The sequence below is a fragment of the Spinacia oleracea genome, chromosome 6 (genome assembly GCF_020520425.1).
Source record: "Spinacia oleracea cultivar Varoflay chromosome 6, BTI_SOV_V1, whole genome shotgun sequence".
Lineage (NCBI taxonomy): Eukaryota > Viridiplantae > Streptophyta > Magnoliopsida > Caryophyllales > Amaranthaceae > Spinacia > Spinacia oleracea.
The window spans coordinates 137,944,361-137,958,282 of record NC_079492.1 but is presented as its reverse complement, the minus strand read 5'-3'; the positions used below and the strand labels follow the sequence as shown (position 1 = coordinate 137,958,282).

Genomic DNA, 13,922 nt, shown 5'->3' with positions numbered 1-13,922 from the left:
AAAAATTTGATATTGTTAAACTATACATTAAGACGAACAAAATAAGATCTCACATGAATATGTTTTGAATTACGTATTGGAAAGAAATTAGAAGAGTCTATTCAATTGTGATTTGTGAATAGTGTCAAGATTCCAGAAGGGACTAATATTCGAGACCAGAGGGAGTACTTCATTTGTTAATTGTTCGGAAAAATTTCAACAAAACAGAGAGAGAAAAAATCACTTTAAAAGGGGGAGGGGGGAAGCAACCAACTTTTTGAGGAGAGCATCATCGCATGGGTTTGATGGCTTCAGACTTGGATCTAAATCAGCCATGGTTTCCGGATGAAGAACTCGAAGAGGATCAAAACCACGATTTCTCAAGTGGTGATGAAATAGATGATGATGAGCTTGACATGATAATTAATGGAACCAGCAGGAACTTGAATACGGAACATCATACAACTTACCCGTTTGATTTAAATATGGAACCACCAGAAATAGAGCAACAAGGGACAGAGCAACAGGGGACAGAAACAGAGCAAGAACATACACAGGCAGCAAGCAGTTTTGCAGAAATAGGGCTGCATTTACAACATTTTCAGGCGGCCACTCATCCGGAAACAAGGCAACTAGGGAGGAAGACGTCCTCATAAGCGCGCCAGACTCAGCACTGCTGATAGGTTGCATATCCTCATTTGGATACTTAACATGGGACTGGGAAAAGACGGGAAAGTAAAGAAAGGCTCGATAAAGGCTGCAATACAAGAATTCGGACTGTCAAGAAGATGTTTAAGCAACTTATGGAACACATAAAAAAAGCAGAAAGAAGCCAACCAGAAATACAATTTAAGTACAAAATTTCACAATTCCGATAGGAAAATAATTGAAGTTCATGCTGAAAGCATCACAAGTATTAACATAGGGGACAAAACATGTTTAAGAAATTTAGTAATTTGGGACTTGTTATAATTATCTAATTGTATAAATTTAAAATATCAATTTTTTATAATTTTACCCATTAATAATCAAAGATATTAATAACTACTTCCTCTATTCTTTTTTAAATGACACAATTATTTAGGCACGTTTGCCAATGCACGATTTCAAACGTTAATATCTTTTATTATGGATAAGAAAAAATTATAAAAAGTTGATATTTAAAAAATATTTATTGAGACGAATCTAATAAGATCCCACACGACTATGTTTTTTCTTATGTATAAATCACAAAAGTAAGTCAAAGGAACATGTGTGAATAGTGTCGAAAGTACAATTGTGTCATGTAAATAAGAATGGAGGAAGTATTTCAATAATATGACATTGGTAAACATGATACTCCGAAAAATAATTATGTCAACTGGAAAAGAAGTAAAGAACGGAAGAAAAATCCACTTGCCATTTTATCGATATGCTTTGTCAAAAAAGAAACATATTTCAATGAAAACATATTTTCAATAAATAAAATTATCCAATTATCTGGTGCCTAGTTGATTTTGACATCAACGACTAATCTCAACAGGAGACGACCGACGAACTTCCCACCAACACGCAAAAGTCATCGATTAGTGATTACCCCTTTATTTCTCCCCATTTATGGAAAAATCTCTATTCTAGGGTTTTGAACCACCAAGCTTCACCCCATCTATGGAGGCAGCAACCTCGATTTCACCGTCTCCACCCCCGTCAGCGGACGAAGGGCCGTCGACTTCCTCGTCGTCGACGTCGTCCGGTGGTCCGTCTAGGTTTCCGGAGGTTTATTCGGAGGAGGAGAGAGATATGGAATCGCCGGAGCTTATACAGCAGCAATCAAGCATGTCGTACCGTGTTAGGCCCGTGCCCCGCCGGATTCCATCGTCGCTGGGGCTGGAGGAACCTCCTGCTGATGACACTTTGTCCTGCGTTATCGTTATCCTTACATTTTGGTTCTTTGGTAATTCTTTCCCCCTTCTTTCATAGTAGGAGGTTTATTTGATGTTGCTATTACTGTAATTTCTGTGTGAATTAGTTACGATTCTGGATTGTTGATGCATTGCTGAGAAATTAACATGTTGTTCGCGTTGAAAGCTTAATGTTCTCATTAGATGTGAAATATATTTATACAAGCTGAAGACTGAGCATACTAACTAATCCTAGATTACACAGGTTTACAATAGCTAAAAAGGTAGGAATGGTATCTCTAATCTAATATAACAAACTAACAGAATAAGAGATACGCAGGAGAAGTACACTAATGTCCTTAATACGCCCCCGCAAGATGGGCGGCCGAGAAAGGGAAAGGCCAATCTTGGACAAAGATTATTTTATCGCTGCTTGAGTACGTAGTTCGTACTGTTGCGACGAGGCTATATGAGTATTTGACAATGCACCGAGGAGTAGAAGATTGTGGCAGAAAAATCACCAAGCGTAGATAGCTGAAGTCGAGAGTGTATTAGCCTAGTAGGAACTAGGAAGTCTCCAAACCAAGAGAAAACGCAAGGAAACTAAAAGATCAGAGAAGCAGACCGTAAATATTATTGCATGGAAGTTCCATGACATGTTGACAGATAAATGTCGAAGGAGGAGGAGCTTTGTTGCTATGGCAGCATGTATATTAAGAAAGATGGGAGGTTGACCACATTGATTTCCCAAAGGATATTGTACCGCATGCAACACAAACATGCAGAGAGAGGTAGATAGTTTAGAAGGGATGAATACATTTATGTAGCAGGCATGAAGAATTGGCAGAATATTTTGAGAAATGAAAAAGGAGGGGTTTAAGGTTTATAGTCAGGAAGAATAGGGGATCCACGGACCATTCATTTTCGGGTGAATTGCTGAGATCAATAGGAAGCTGTTTAAATTTCAAGGAAGAGGAAAGCGGCGGGGTAGACCCATTAATACCATTGATAGAGATTGGATGGTATTTTAGAAGAAGAGAAGCAAGAATTTGAGGAGGGGGGTTCCTTTGCCACAGAGGAGGTGTTCCATAGGGGATGGAGGGAGATTTATATGTGGCAATACTTTTGGTAGTCAAACTACGGGGTGCCAAAAGAGTTGAACGAAAGTTTTAGGTTGAAGCTATCCCGTTTGAAGAGGATGTACGAGTATAGGGAGTTTTCCTTTTTACCAGCTTAGGAGAGGAAGAAGAAGTGTGAAGGGAAAGGGACTCATTATGGTCACCATCATTTATCGGTGCCGGCAAAGGTTTTTGATGGTGTAACCATGAAAGACAAGGGAAGGGAGGAATGTGATGGGATAGCGGAAGCGGAAAAATGGATTTATAGCTCATGATACCATGTACAGAATTGGGAAGCTTAATTTTCTTATTAGATGTGAAATGTATTCATACAAGCTAAAGACTAAGCATACTAACTTACCCGGCAGATCCAAGGCATGGCACGGCCTAGCGCGAGCACAAAGTACTTCCCGACCCGACCTCCACAACCATCTTTACCTAGATTACATAGGTTAACCACAGCTAAAATGTAAATCTGTATAACAAACTAACAGAATAAGAGATATACATGAGAATTAAACTAATATCCTTGACACCCCCAAAAGTTACATGATTTGGTTTTTGATGACCTTGTTGGTTTAGCTAAGGGGGAGTGTTATCAAATAATAGTGAAATTTAAGAAAGGAGAGGAGAATGCAGCTTGTGGACAATGCTTTCTCATGAGTCACGAAACCTGAAGGACTGAAAACAACCTGTCGACAAAGCCCTTTAGTGACATGGAATCTCCATCTTCTCGAACACTTTGCTCCTATTCCTTTTTCTAGAATAACACTTGCCATTAGTTTCCTTATTGGAAAGACACTGAATCATGCAAGTGATTGAGCGGGATGAGCAGCCACCAAATTAGCAAAAGTTTACCTTTTTTAGCAGCTTCTCTAAGGTGTTTGCTGTTCTCAATACCACGGGTGTAAATTTCTTAAACTTACAGTCTAGCAGCTTCTAGAAGGTGCTAACTGTTTAGATTGCTGTCTATCCCACTGCTGTGTACACTCTTATGTCTTAACACTTGAGAGTCTCAGCAACTTCTCAAATTTGACTTTACTACACATTGCAAATAAATCTGAACTTAGAGAAGTAGGGCTTATACACCTTGATTCTACAAAATAATTTGACTCCAATATATATATATATATATATATATATATATATATATATATATATATATATATATATATTCGTTCTTGGGCTTGTCTATCCAAAGTCCAAACCCAAGTTCCATATCCATAGTGATCTCATTCTTACATTAATATGCGCCCCTGCTGAGTTGTGTAGCCAGTAGCCAACAGTCGACACTTCATGTGCAGCAACCTCGTCTTCACAGATTTGTTTATTCAAGTGTATTCATTGACTTGTTACATGTATTCTTCTTTGTTTAGCAGCCTCTTCAATTTTCTACCCCCATGCTTTGAACTTTTTCAAAATAGTTGGTAACCTAAACCTTTCTTTGAGAGAAAATACCAGATAACCCCTTAAATGCCCTTTAAGGCTTTAGGACGACAGACATTGGTATAGACCAACTTGAGCTTCTCTTTGGTCCATGGTGTAAAAACTCGCCCGAGTTAACTCGTATCGCCCGAGTTAACAAGGTTTTGGAGGCTGGCGATACGAGATATCCCGAGTTGTAAAGGTGTTTTTAAAAACGGCGAGATCTCGGCCGGTTCAACCGATCCGAACGAATTTTGTCCGCATTAAACGCTATAAACCTCATATCTACTCGGTTTTCGGCCGAATACCCCATGTTTTTGACAAAAAGAAAGGGAAAAGGCAAAGAAATGGAGAAACTCCATTGAAATAGAGTAGAGAACTCCATTTTCAAATCTAAAGCAAGAGAGGAGAGAGAAGGTAGACAAAGGAATTCATTTTAATTATGTCACGTGTATGATTTAGGGGAGGGGGACTAGGGTAGGTAGTGGATGGGGTTGAAATGGGGCTTCTTTTTCAAATTTCGAATTTCTACGCGTCAACCGCGACACGGTCCGCGACTAACGCATCATTTCCGTTACCGAGACTACGCGACCGATCCCGCGACCGTGACCGATACCGCATTTTTTATCTATGCTTTGGTCCTCCATTCTTGACTCGAGGAAACACATCTTTTTTTTTATTTTCCATTTTACCTACGCGTACTTCAATTTTAAAGGTAACCACAAGCAGGTCTCTTTGTATATGATGTATTTTTATGCATAAGGAGCGAATATTATAAAAGCCTATTCTTTTGTGCCCAATCTGATCATTATTGTGCCAGCCCTTGCTTATTCTTCATGAAAACACCATACAAGAGAAAACAATTCCTTCTTTTGCTTATAATTTGTCACAAATATTGCACGAATTTTTTCTCTTTACCTCGCAAAATGTGTGGTACCGATATCAGATTTTGATGAAGATTGGCCACCAACAAGAACATCTTTTTGTAGTGTGGTCCCTTTGTTTAGACAGAATAAATCACTTTTTCTTTAGACTAACACAAAACCTTTTTCCATCTTTTCAAGAACATTTAGCTAAAGTATTAATCTAACTAAACATACCTTGATTTTTTGTCATTCTGTTTGCGGAACTACTGCAGACGAGCAATACATCTTTAGCACTTGGTAAATGATGTTTGAGCTTGTTAGGTATGGGACACTGGGTACATATTTAAGTATCGGACTTGTTATGTCACAATTTTTGTCACGTGCGGTTCTGAATATCCACACCGGAAGAGACATGATTTTCATGATTGATATCTCTGATTTATAGAACTTTGTGCATGAGCTTCTCATGTTACATTATTTAATTTTCACATTTTAGGCTGACTTGTTTGCTAGTTCTTGTTGAAATTCTGATTCAAGCTAAATTGTTAGCACATGTAACATCATTTTCCTTTATCCTTGATTCCTTTCCCCTTTTTACAATTTTTTTTCCATGCATATGGAGCTTAAGACAATTGAAGTGCCTGGGTGATTGCGTTGTCTGGTAAGGGTTCCATGCCCATGTTTGAGTGTTGAGTGTGTCATGGATTTGTAAGACAGAATGAAGAGTCGGAGTAGCAGTTGACTATCATAAAAGTTGCATTCTGCAGCATCTTATCTTTATAAACCACTGTCTTTCACTTCTGATATTTACGCCAAGTGTTTTTTTCTTCATGATCAAATTTCTTGTATTGTTCAAGCAACTTTTTCCTGTATGATTTGTCTTCTGGCTTTCACTTATTCCCAAACCGGGCATAACATCACCGCTAGAATCTTGTTTCTTTTTGCTGTTTTGAAATTTCGCCGCTGTTGCTTTTACCCAACTTTCCCGTTGGCAGACAAATTGTCAAGATCATTTCACATTTCTATAGCAGCAACTGTTATACCATTTATTTAGATTAAAAAAACGTATAGACCCTTATCAACAATTATTAGCTGAGAAAACAACAACACTGTAAATATCCGTTTCACAATTTCCATATTTTTAGAAGTATATCCCACAATGTACTTAAATTGTTTTCTCAAAATTACTTCTCAGGTATTAAGGTTTGATAGTTCTTTGCTTAGTTGAGTTCTGAAATTCCTTTCGAACTTTGTCTGAGCTCTGTTTTAGGAAGTTGCATTGTTAAATTAAAGACATGATGGGAAGTCATTTTTGCAAATTGATGCAATTGCCTTTGCATCCTGCATCTCTTGAGTCTTGACTTCATTTATTGAACTGAGAGTTGTTCAACTTTTTGGGTGATATATAGTTATATAGTTATATACCTCTTCTTTACAACCTCCCATAAATCTTGAGCAAGCAACAAAGCCTTCTTTTTGACACACCAAAAGTTGTAACTTGAACTTTACCTCAGAATATTTGTACTACAGGTGGTTTTGAATTGGATGAAGCCATTTTTCTTTTTTCTTTTTTTTAGAATGTTTTTGCCCAAAAGATCAAGAGGGCAATGATTTCACTTGCTAGCTTTCTATGGAAGAGATACGGAAGACGGGGAAATATATTTTGTGAAAGACAGAAGAAACTTGACATTATGAAGTGTGGAGAACAGTTTTGTTGGCAATTTGTGGTGAACTTGGATCGAAAGAAACCAATGGAGTTTTGTCTCCTCGTAAGGTGTAAGTTCATTTTTTGGGGCTTTTGTGTAACTGGAATCACAAGTATTAGGTTCTGAGTGAAACGTGACAGCTCTTGATTAGTTGATATCGTAGATAAATCTGTTTATGAATAGTTCAAAGGTATAATTTTGCATTTGCCTTCCTCTGGGCGGCACTTCCTTGGTGTCTTTCTATTACATAGTATGTCCCATTTTGGTAAGTCCTTAAAGAATCTTTGTCTCTTTCGCTGGAAGCATAGGTTTTTGGGCTCTGATTTGCCTTCAAAATCTCTAAACTCCTACAAATTACGGTCCTTAACAAATACATGTACATATATGATGAATGAAAAGATTTGAAATTGAAGAGAGTAGAATCGATGCACGCAAGAAATGATTGATCTTTTCTGGATTAATTGTTATCTTTACCAAATCTGTTTTTGAGATGCATGCTTTTATACTTCCCCTTCCATCTTGTTATTTGCGTATGTTTCTGTTGCCAGTATGTCCTGTTGTGTTGTGTAGGCTGCACTCACTCATGCATAAATACCACCTGCAGTTGTAAATTTATCTCATATGGAAATTGATAAAAGGGTGTCTTTCTTGCAGTGTCTATGACACTCATTATGGGTATCTTTGGATCGGAAAATATACAACTTGGCCCTTATAGCTCCATTCTGTTACGCCCTAACCCCTTATTTGTAAATACTATAAAGGTAAATACCAAAGAGAGATCTTTTATCTTTTATCTTTTTATTGTCTGCCGATGACTTCCTCTTTCCACCAGGTGCATGCTCTGCAGGAACTGGAGCACATAATACTTACTTTTTTTTAATCTTCTTATGGTTGTGTTTTATTTATTTATTATTATTAGGTGGAAGTATCAAAAAAAGTGGTGGTTGGTCCTATGCTTTATGGGTTCTACAAAAATCCCCCGCTAGAGAACACTGAGATATGGTCTGAATCTATGAATACTTCAATTAAACAGGAGTCTCATAAGGCATGTCCCTTTAATTTATTTTTCTTGTGATTGACTCCATTCTTCTACATAGTCCTATTCATTGTTTAACTTTTTGCTGTATATATGCTGCTATTGGCTATTGGATTGAGGTGTTTAAATTGCTTCATTTACTTTCATCAATTCTCTAGGAATGGATTTATTACTTGAATAAGGGTTCCCAGATCAATATATCGTACAACGTGGCAAGCTCATCTTCTTTGTTGCTCATAGTAGCGAAAGGTATAATTACAGTTTCTGAGGTGAAATTTATTCTCAATTTTTGTTTATTTGGGTTACTCTGGGGGTGGGGATGTTAGAGGTTCATCAGAGTGAAGTACTATTTGGTTAGGACAGGGATCATTCTGATATCAACTGCTTCAAGTCAAGGATAACAGAATTGGCATAGGGTGAAAAAGCAGAGAAGTTTTATTCTTGCTCTGTTATGTTTCAGGAATTGAAGGACTTGCTGAGTGGCTTGAGGACCCATCATATCCAGATAGCACTCTGTCGTGGAATGTCATACATGGTAAGTTCGATGGTTATAGATTTTACTTGCTCTCCATAATTGAAGATTCTACCTACACTTACATTTAAGATTTAATTGACAATACAAGGTTTTCTTAAGGTCAAGTCTGTTTACCTTGACTTGCAAGTTGATACCATTCTTATGTTGACCGGCTCTTTACTTTCAGGAAGTGGTTCAATCAGGCAGGATATATTAAGATCTTATGATTATTATGTCGCTGTTGGAAACCTTAACTCTGATGACGTGGAGGTATCTTTCTTCTATTAATTTTCTCCATTGGAACATGACCTCCTCTATTCCTCTCTTAGGCATGGATTTTGTTGTCATGCGGCTGTGGAAATTTCCTATGGTGATGCAGATAATGTCATCCAAATATGGTTTAAAAGAAACGAAAATTTTATTGCTCTCATACCCTGTTTAGGCTATCTGGTCTGAAAAATTTCAAGATCTGGTCTGGTCTAATCTAATTTGACCTTGTGATGTGATTGAACTTCGATAGTATTTGTATGCTAGTATAGTAAGAAAAAAAAACCATCAACCAGGATCTTGTTAGATTCGTCTTAATTTGCATTTTCAATTGTCTAATTTTCATAATTTGATTTCTTCGGGATTGAAGATATTTGGCAATAAGAAAACGGAAATAAGAAGTTATGGTCCGGTCCGGTCTAAACTTTTCTGGTCTGGTTTGATATGTCTGATTCTAATAAGAATGAGTAGTAAGTTCTTGAATTAAGTTAAAAGAGAACAAAGACTTCACATTATCAGAGACTCAGAGTGACCATTGGGATCTAAGAATTCTAATTTGACATTCCTATCAATTTCAATCTGCCTTGCCTGTTGAGAGAGTCAATGACTTGACTGTACTTGAACTTCACTCAATGGTGAGAAAAAGCTGATAGATTCCTTTCTCAAATGAAGGAAATCCAGTCATCGTTTGAAAAGTATGCTCACTGAGCCTTTTGACAAGGGATAGGTGAACAATTTGTCTCCTCATCCAAATTTATACCCAAAAGCGAATGCAAAGAGATCTGAAATCTTTAACCAATTCCCCGTGTCATGAAGTTTCTTCTTGACAATTGAAGGGTCAAATGTCTAAATCTCCACATACAATATCTTTCCGCATTCCATTGCATAGAGAGTGAAATCATGAATGTAAACAATTATTTTTGTTTTCTGGATGACAGACTATTGTCATTCACCTTCAGTTTAATGTAAAGACGGTACTATATTTAGGACATTGTGACTATGTGAGAGTGCAACTTTGTACAAGGAAAGCAATGTTAACAAGTATTTGAATACTGGGTAGGAGTCTCATTGTATTACCAAGCTCCACTAGAGCCAAGAAGCTACACATTTATTGTACTACGGATCACCAGAAGTCAAACTGTAAAATATCGTAACTAGTTCTAGCTCTTGGCAAAAAACGTAAACACGTGTCTGGGCTTTGGCCTTTAAGGTTTTGCTTCTGTCCACTTGTCTGTGGTGCTTTTACCTTTTGTCACTTTCAGCTTAATGCTCATGTTACGTAATTTATTTGTTGTCATTTTTCTGAACAGGTTGAGCTGAACCTCTCAATACGATCTTCCATGCACGACACTGCAGATTCGTATTTTAAGTGTAATTTGACTCGAGGTTGGTGCAATTTAAAGATTCCTTTCCCAGGTGGAAATGCTGCTTTGTTGACAACTCCGGGACCATTAGAGGTGATGCTCGTTTGGTTGGTTGTACTTATGTCCACTCAAGGGAGAGACTAGTTTTGAGTGGCTTCCCTCCATCCTACTAACAATTGAAAACATATCATAGACAACTAAGTCTTCTGTTGTGATAATAGTAACTGTATAAGTGTATCACAGATAAAAATAACGAGAACAATAGTAACATCAACAACATAAGTCACAGCAGTAAAAAAAAAATGTCTTAGTGTGCAGTTTGTTAAGCTGATAAACAGTCAATTTGCTGTCCGAAAGAACATCGTGTTCAATCATTTATATTTATTCTGTCTGTATCATGGATTTTCCTTGGATAAGATAAAAGAAACTTGGTTACTATACAAGGAGAAATGGGTGTTCTCAGGAAGAAAAGCACGAGAAAACATTGAAGAAACCCAAATCTAACAAGACATCTTTCTTCAAATGTGGCTGTCATGGTTTATCCCCAAGTTCTTTCTGAAATGAGTTTGGGAATTGTGTGACTGTAGTTGGCGCTGTCCAACGTTTGGTATGTTTTATAGCATGTTCTGCTTTATTGCATGTTAATTTTCCTCCTTGCCGCCAACAGATAAATTTTCAACTTTTGGTGTAGGCTTAATTGGGTTAATTGGGGTAGTCAGGAATGAAATATGCCCTATGATTTGTAACTCAAGGACCTACCTCTAAAACTAATTCTGATTTTGGCCCATTCGCTTCTTCCTTCATAGAGCATTGAATTCAACTGGATTTACTTACATCATACATTTTGGATGCTTTGATTGTTGTACTGATATGTGATTTGTTATGGAATCGTGAGATATAAGCTATTTAAATTGGTATCGCTGTTCATTTGGGTATGGTTGCAGGGTAATGGAAGCAATAGAGAGTATGTCAAACTGTCGTATGAACCGCGCTGGATGACGTATTTTCTCGGTATAGGTGAATTCCTTTTTTTCTTAATGATTGCTTCATGGCATGCTAGAAGAATATGTTCAATACCAAACTGTGTAATTAAAAATATATTTGAAAATGTTTCTGTTGGATTTTACTCTGTTTGTCATGATTATATAATTTAGGATCAGTGTACATAATTCAAATGAAAGAAATGTCATAAATTGGTACTGCTGAATACAAATTACAAATCATATGAAATTTCAATAACCCACTTCTGTTGTTTATAAATCTAGGTGGGATGACTTCAGTCATGTTATGGGCATTCAACTTCTTGAATAGGATCAGACGTAACATGGAAGATTCCCCTGAAAATCAATCAGGGGACTTGGGATCCGAGAGAGCTCCTCTGTTGTCCCAGAAGGATGATGAACTTTCTAGCTTGGGTTCATCTTATGATTCCGGCTCACAAAATGATGAGGAAACCCAAGAGGACATGGAAGAAGGATGTAGGCGACTCTGTGTTATTTGTTTTGATGCACCTAAAGATTGCTTCTTCATTCCTTGTGGCCACTGCGCTACTTGTTTTACATGTGGGATAAGGTATATGCTCAACTTTCTTGGTTTTCCTGTTAGCTTTTTTCAACATTTTTGTGTTCATTGGAAAAAAAATAGGGCACAAGGGTTTCAGCTAGTGAAGGTTTAGCTGGCCGGACTATATCTCAATAATGTGTTGAGAGCTGAGAAGCTAGTAAGCAATTTAGCTAATTGGCTTCCTGAGCAGGTCAGGAAGCCTTTTTGCTATATCAAGGGTTGTGTTATTAAAATTTAAACCAGCAAGCAATCAGATAATAGAAAGCTGAGCAGCCATGGAAACTGTTGCTACATCTTAGGGACCTGGTTTAAAATTAGCACTCCCTCCATGGGCTCCATCCCATAGCGTTGTCTTAATTAATTACGATTTCTTTTGGGGATGTCCAGATGTTTGCCTGCTTTATGTTTCTACCGTCAAATAAGGATTTCTTTTATTCTATTTTGGGTACCAATTATGAATCCACGTGTAGATGTAATAGATAAATAGTAGTTGGATATAGGTACACAGAGCTATATAACTCTGTTTTATGTCTCCAAAGCCAAAGCCAAAGCCATTTAAAGGTTAAATGGTCAATTTTAAGTCAGCCGTACTTAAAATGTGTCTACGTGCCTGTCAACCGGAGTAATTTTTCATTGCAAAATGGGTTTATAATGGTATATGCTTTGTTTTCTCACCATGTTATTGCATTCCAACTATTTGTTATATTGAGTCATTTGCTTTTGCAAATTAAGCTTTCAAAATTCATCAGCCTAAAGGGGTATTACTTTTGTTGTGTTGAAGTAGCTGAAGCTGAAAACCTGACACCCCCCCCCCCCTCCCCTCACAATGCTGGGATATATTTATCTAAATTGTGCTTATCTGAACACTATTTTCATTCAGAAAAAACGAACTTCACACTGTATGCCTTGTCCTTTTTCTCAGAATCGCTGAAGTGTCCGGTACTTGCCCTATTTGTCGACGTAGGATGAAGAAAGTTAGAAGGATATATACCGTCTGATGATGCTGGGAGTAAAATACACCCTCTCTCATATTTGAGGCTTGTAGCTGACCAGTTTGACAAGTGATGTTTTTAGTCTCAGTTGCCATCGATTGGGAATGCACCAGTCATTATGGGCACTATTACGTGAATGGTCAAGCCTCCGTATTTTTTCTGGGTTAACCATTTACCATTTTGTATCATGCCATCATAGTTCATAACAAACGAATACTTGTATATCTGGGGTCATTTTATTATTGGCAGGGTTAAAAATGGTGAAACTGCTTTGCAGTTGGCTTCCCTGGATTGTCTGATCAACGAATTTCCCTCTTGTAATTTTCTTTCTCCTTGTGTACAGAAACTTGCAGAGTCTTTAACTGTATATGTAGTCTGTTAAAATGTAATATAAAACTCCTGTATCTTTCTATTCATATGAATTTAAGGTGTGCCCATTTTGTTTTCGAGTTGAACAATATATAGTTTCCATTAACGTCTTGTATGTGACCAGCTATATCATCAACTTGATGGTGCCATATGTTCACACTTGTAATTGTTGTAAATAAGCCCAGCGCGTTTAAGGCCTGTTAACGGAGGTTGATAGAAGTTCTGTTTTAGGGCAGTTATTTTTATAGGTATAGGTCATTTACTTTTATAGTTTAGACCATGTACCTTTATAGTTTTAGTCAATATATTTTTATAGTTTTATGTGGAGTAGTTTCACAGAAGATAATTTTATAGTTTTAGGGGAGGTAGTTTTATAGTTTTAGGAAATACTTTTATAGTTTTTAGGCAAGATACTTTTATGGTTTTAGGGGAGATATTTTTATAATTTTATAGTTTTTCATGGACTATACTTTTATAGTTTTAGGGAATGTCCTTTAATAGTTTAATAGATTCAGGGAAGTTACTTTTATAGTTTGAGTCAAAGTGTCTCTATAGTTTTATAGATTTAGGGAAGATACTTTTATAGTTTAAGGAAGTTACTTTTATAGCTTTAGTCTAGGTATTTCTATAGTTCTATAGTTTTAGAAAATGTACTTTTATAGTTTTAGGGGAGACACTTTTATAGTTTTTAGGCCAGATAAATTTATACAAGTAACCTCTAACTTGAAATTCAAGAAACTCTAATAAAACAAGAAAAGTAACAACCAATACAATGTATAAGTAACATCAGCATAGAAAGTCAAATAATTCCAGTCTATAACTATTTTCATAGTAGTTGCACAC

General features: G+C 36.9%; 1 protein-coding gene across 2 annotated transcripts; it reads left to right on the top strand.

Moving 5' to 3' along the window:
• The first annotated feature begins 1,424 nt into the window (after positions 1 to 1,424).
• LOC110784990 (E3 ubiquitin-protein ligase APD2) lies at positions 1,425 to 13,159 on the top strand. 2 transcript variants are annotated; one of them, XM_021989436.2, is made up of 10 exons: positions 1,425 to 1,912; positions 7,629 to 7,735; positions 7,894 to 8,019; positions 8,169 to 8,259; positions 8,471 to 8,545; positions 8,712 to 8,794; positions 10,102 to 10,248; positions 11,100 to 11,166; positions 11,421 to 11,727; positions 12,641 to 13,159. In XM_021989436.2, the coding sequence occupies exons 1-10, from the start codon at positions 1,627 to 1,629 to the stop codon at positions 12,714 to 12,716; spliced, it is 1,365 nt and encodes a 454-aa protein (XP_021845128.1). In that variant the 5' UTR covers positions 1,425 to 1,626; the 3' UTR covers positions 12,717 to 13,159. The 2 variants fall into 2 exon arrangements, with proteins under 2 accessions (XP_021845128.1, XP_021845127.1); XM_021989435.2 differs by having other exon boundaries at positions 1,432 to 1,912; positions 11,100 to 11,172.
• The last annotated feature ends 763 nt before the right edge of the window (positions 13,160 to 13,922 follow it).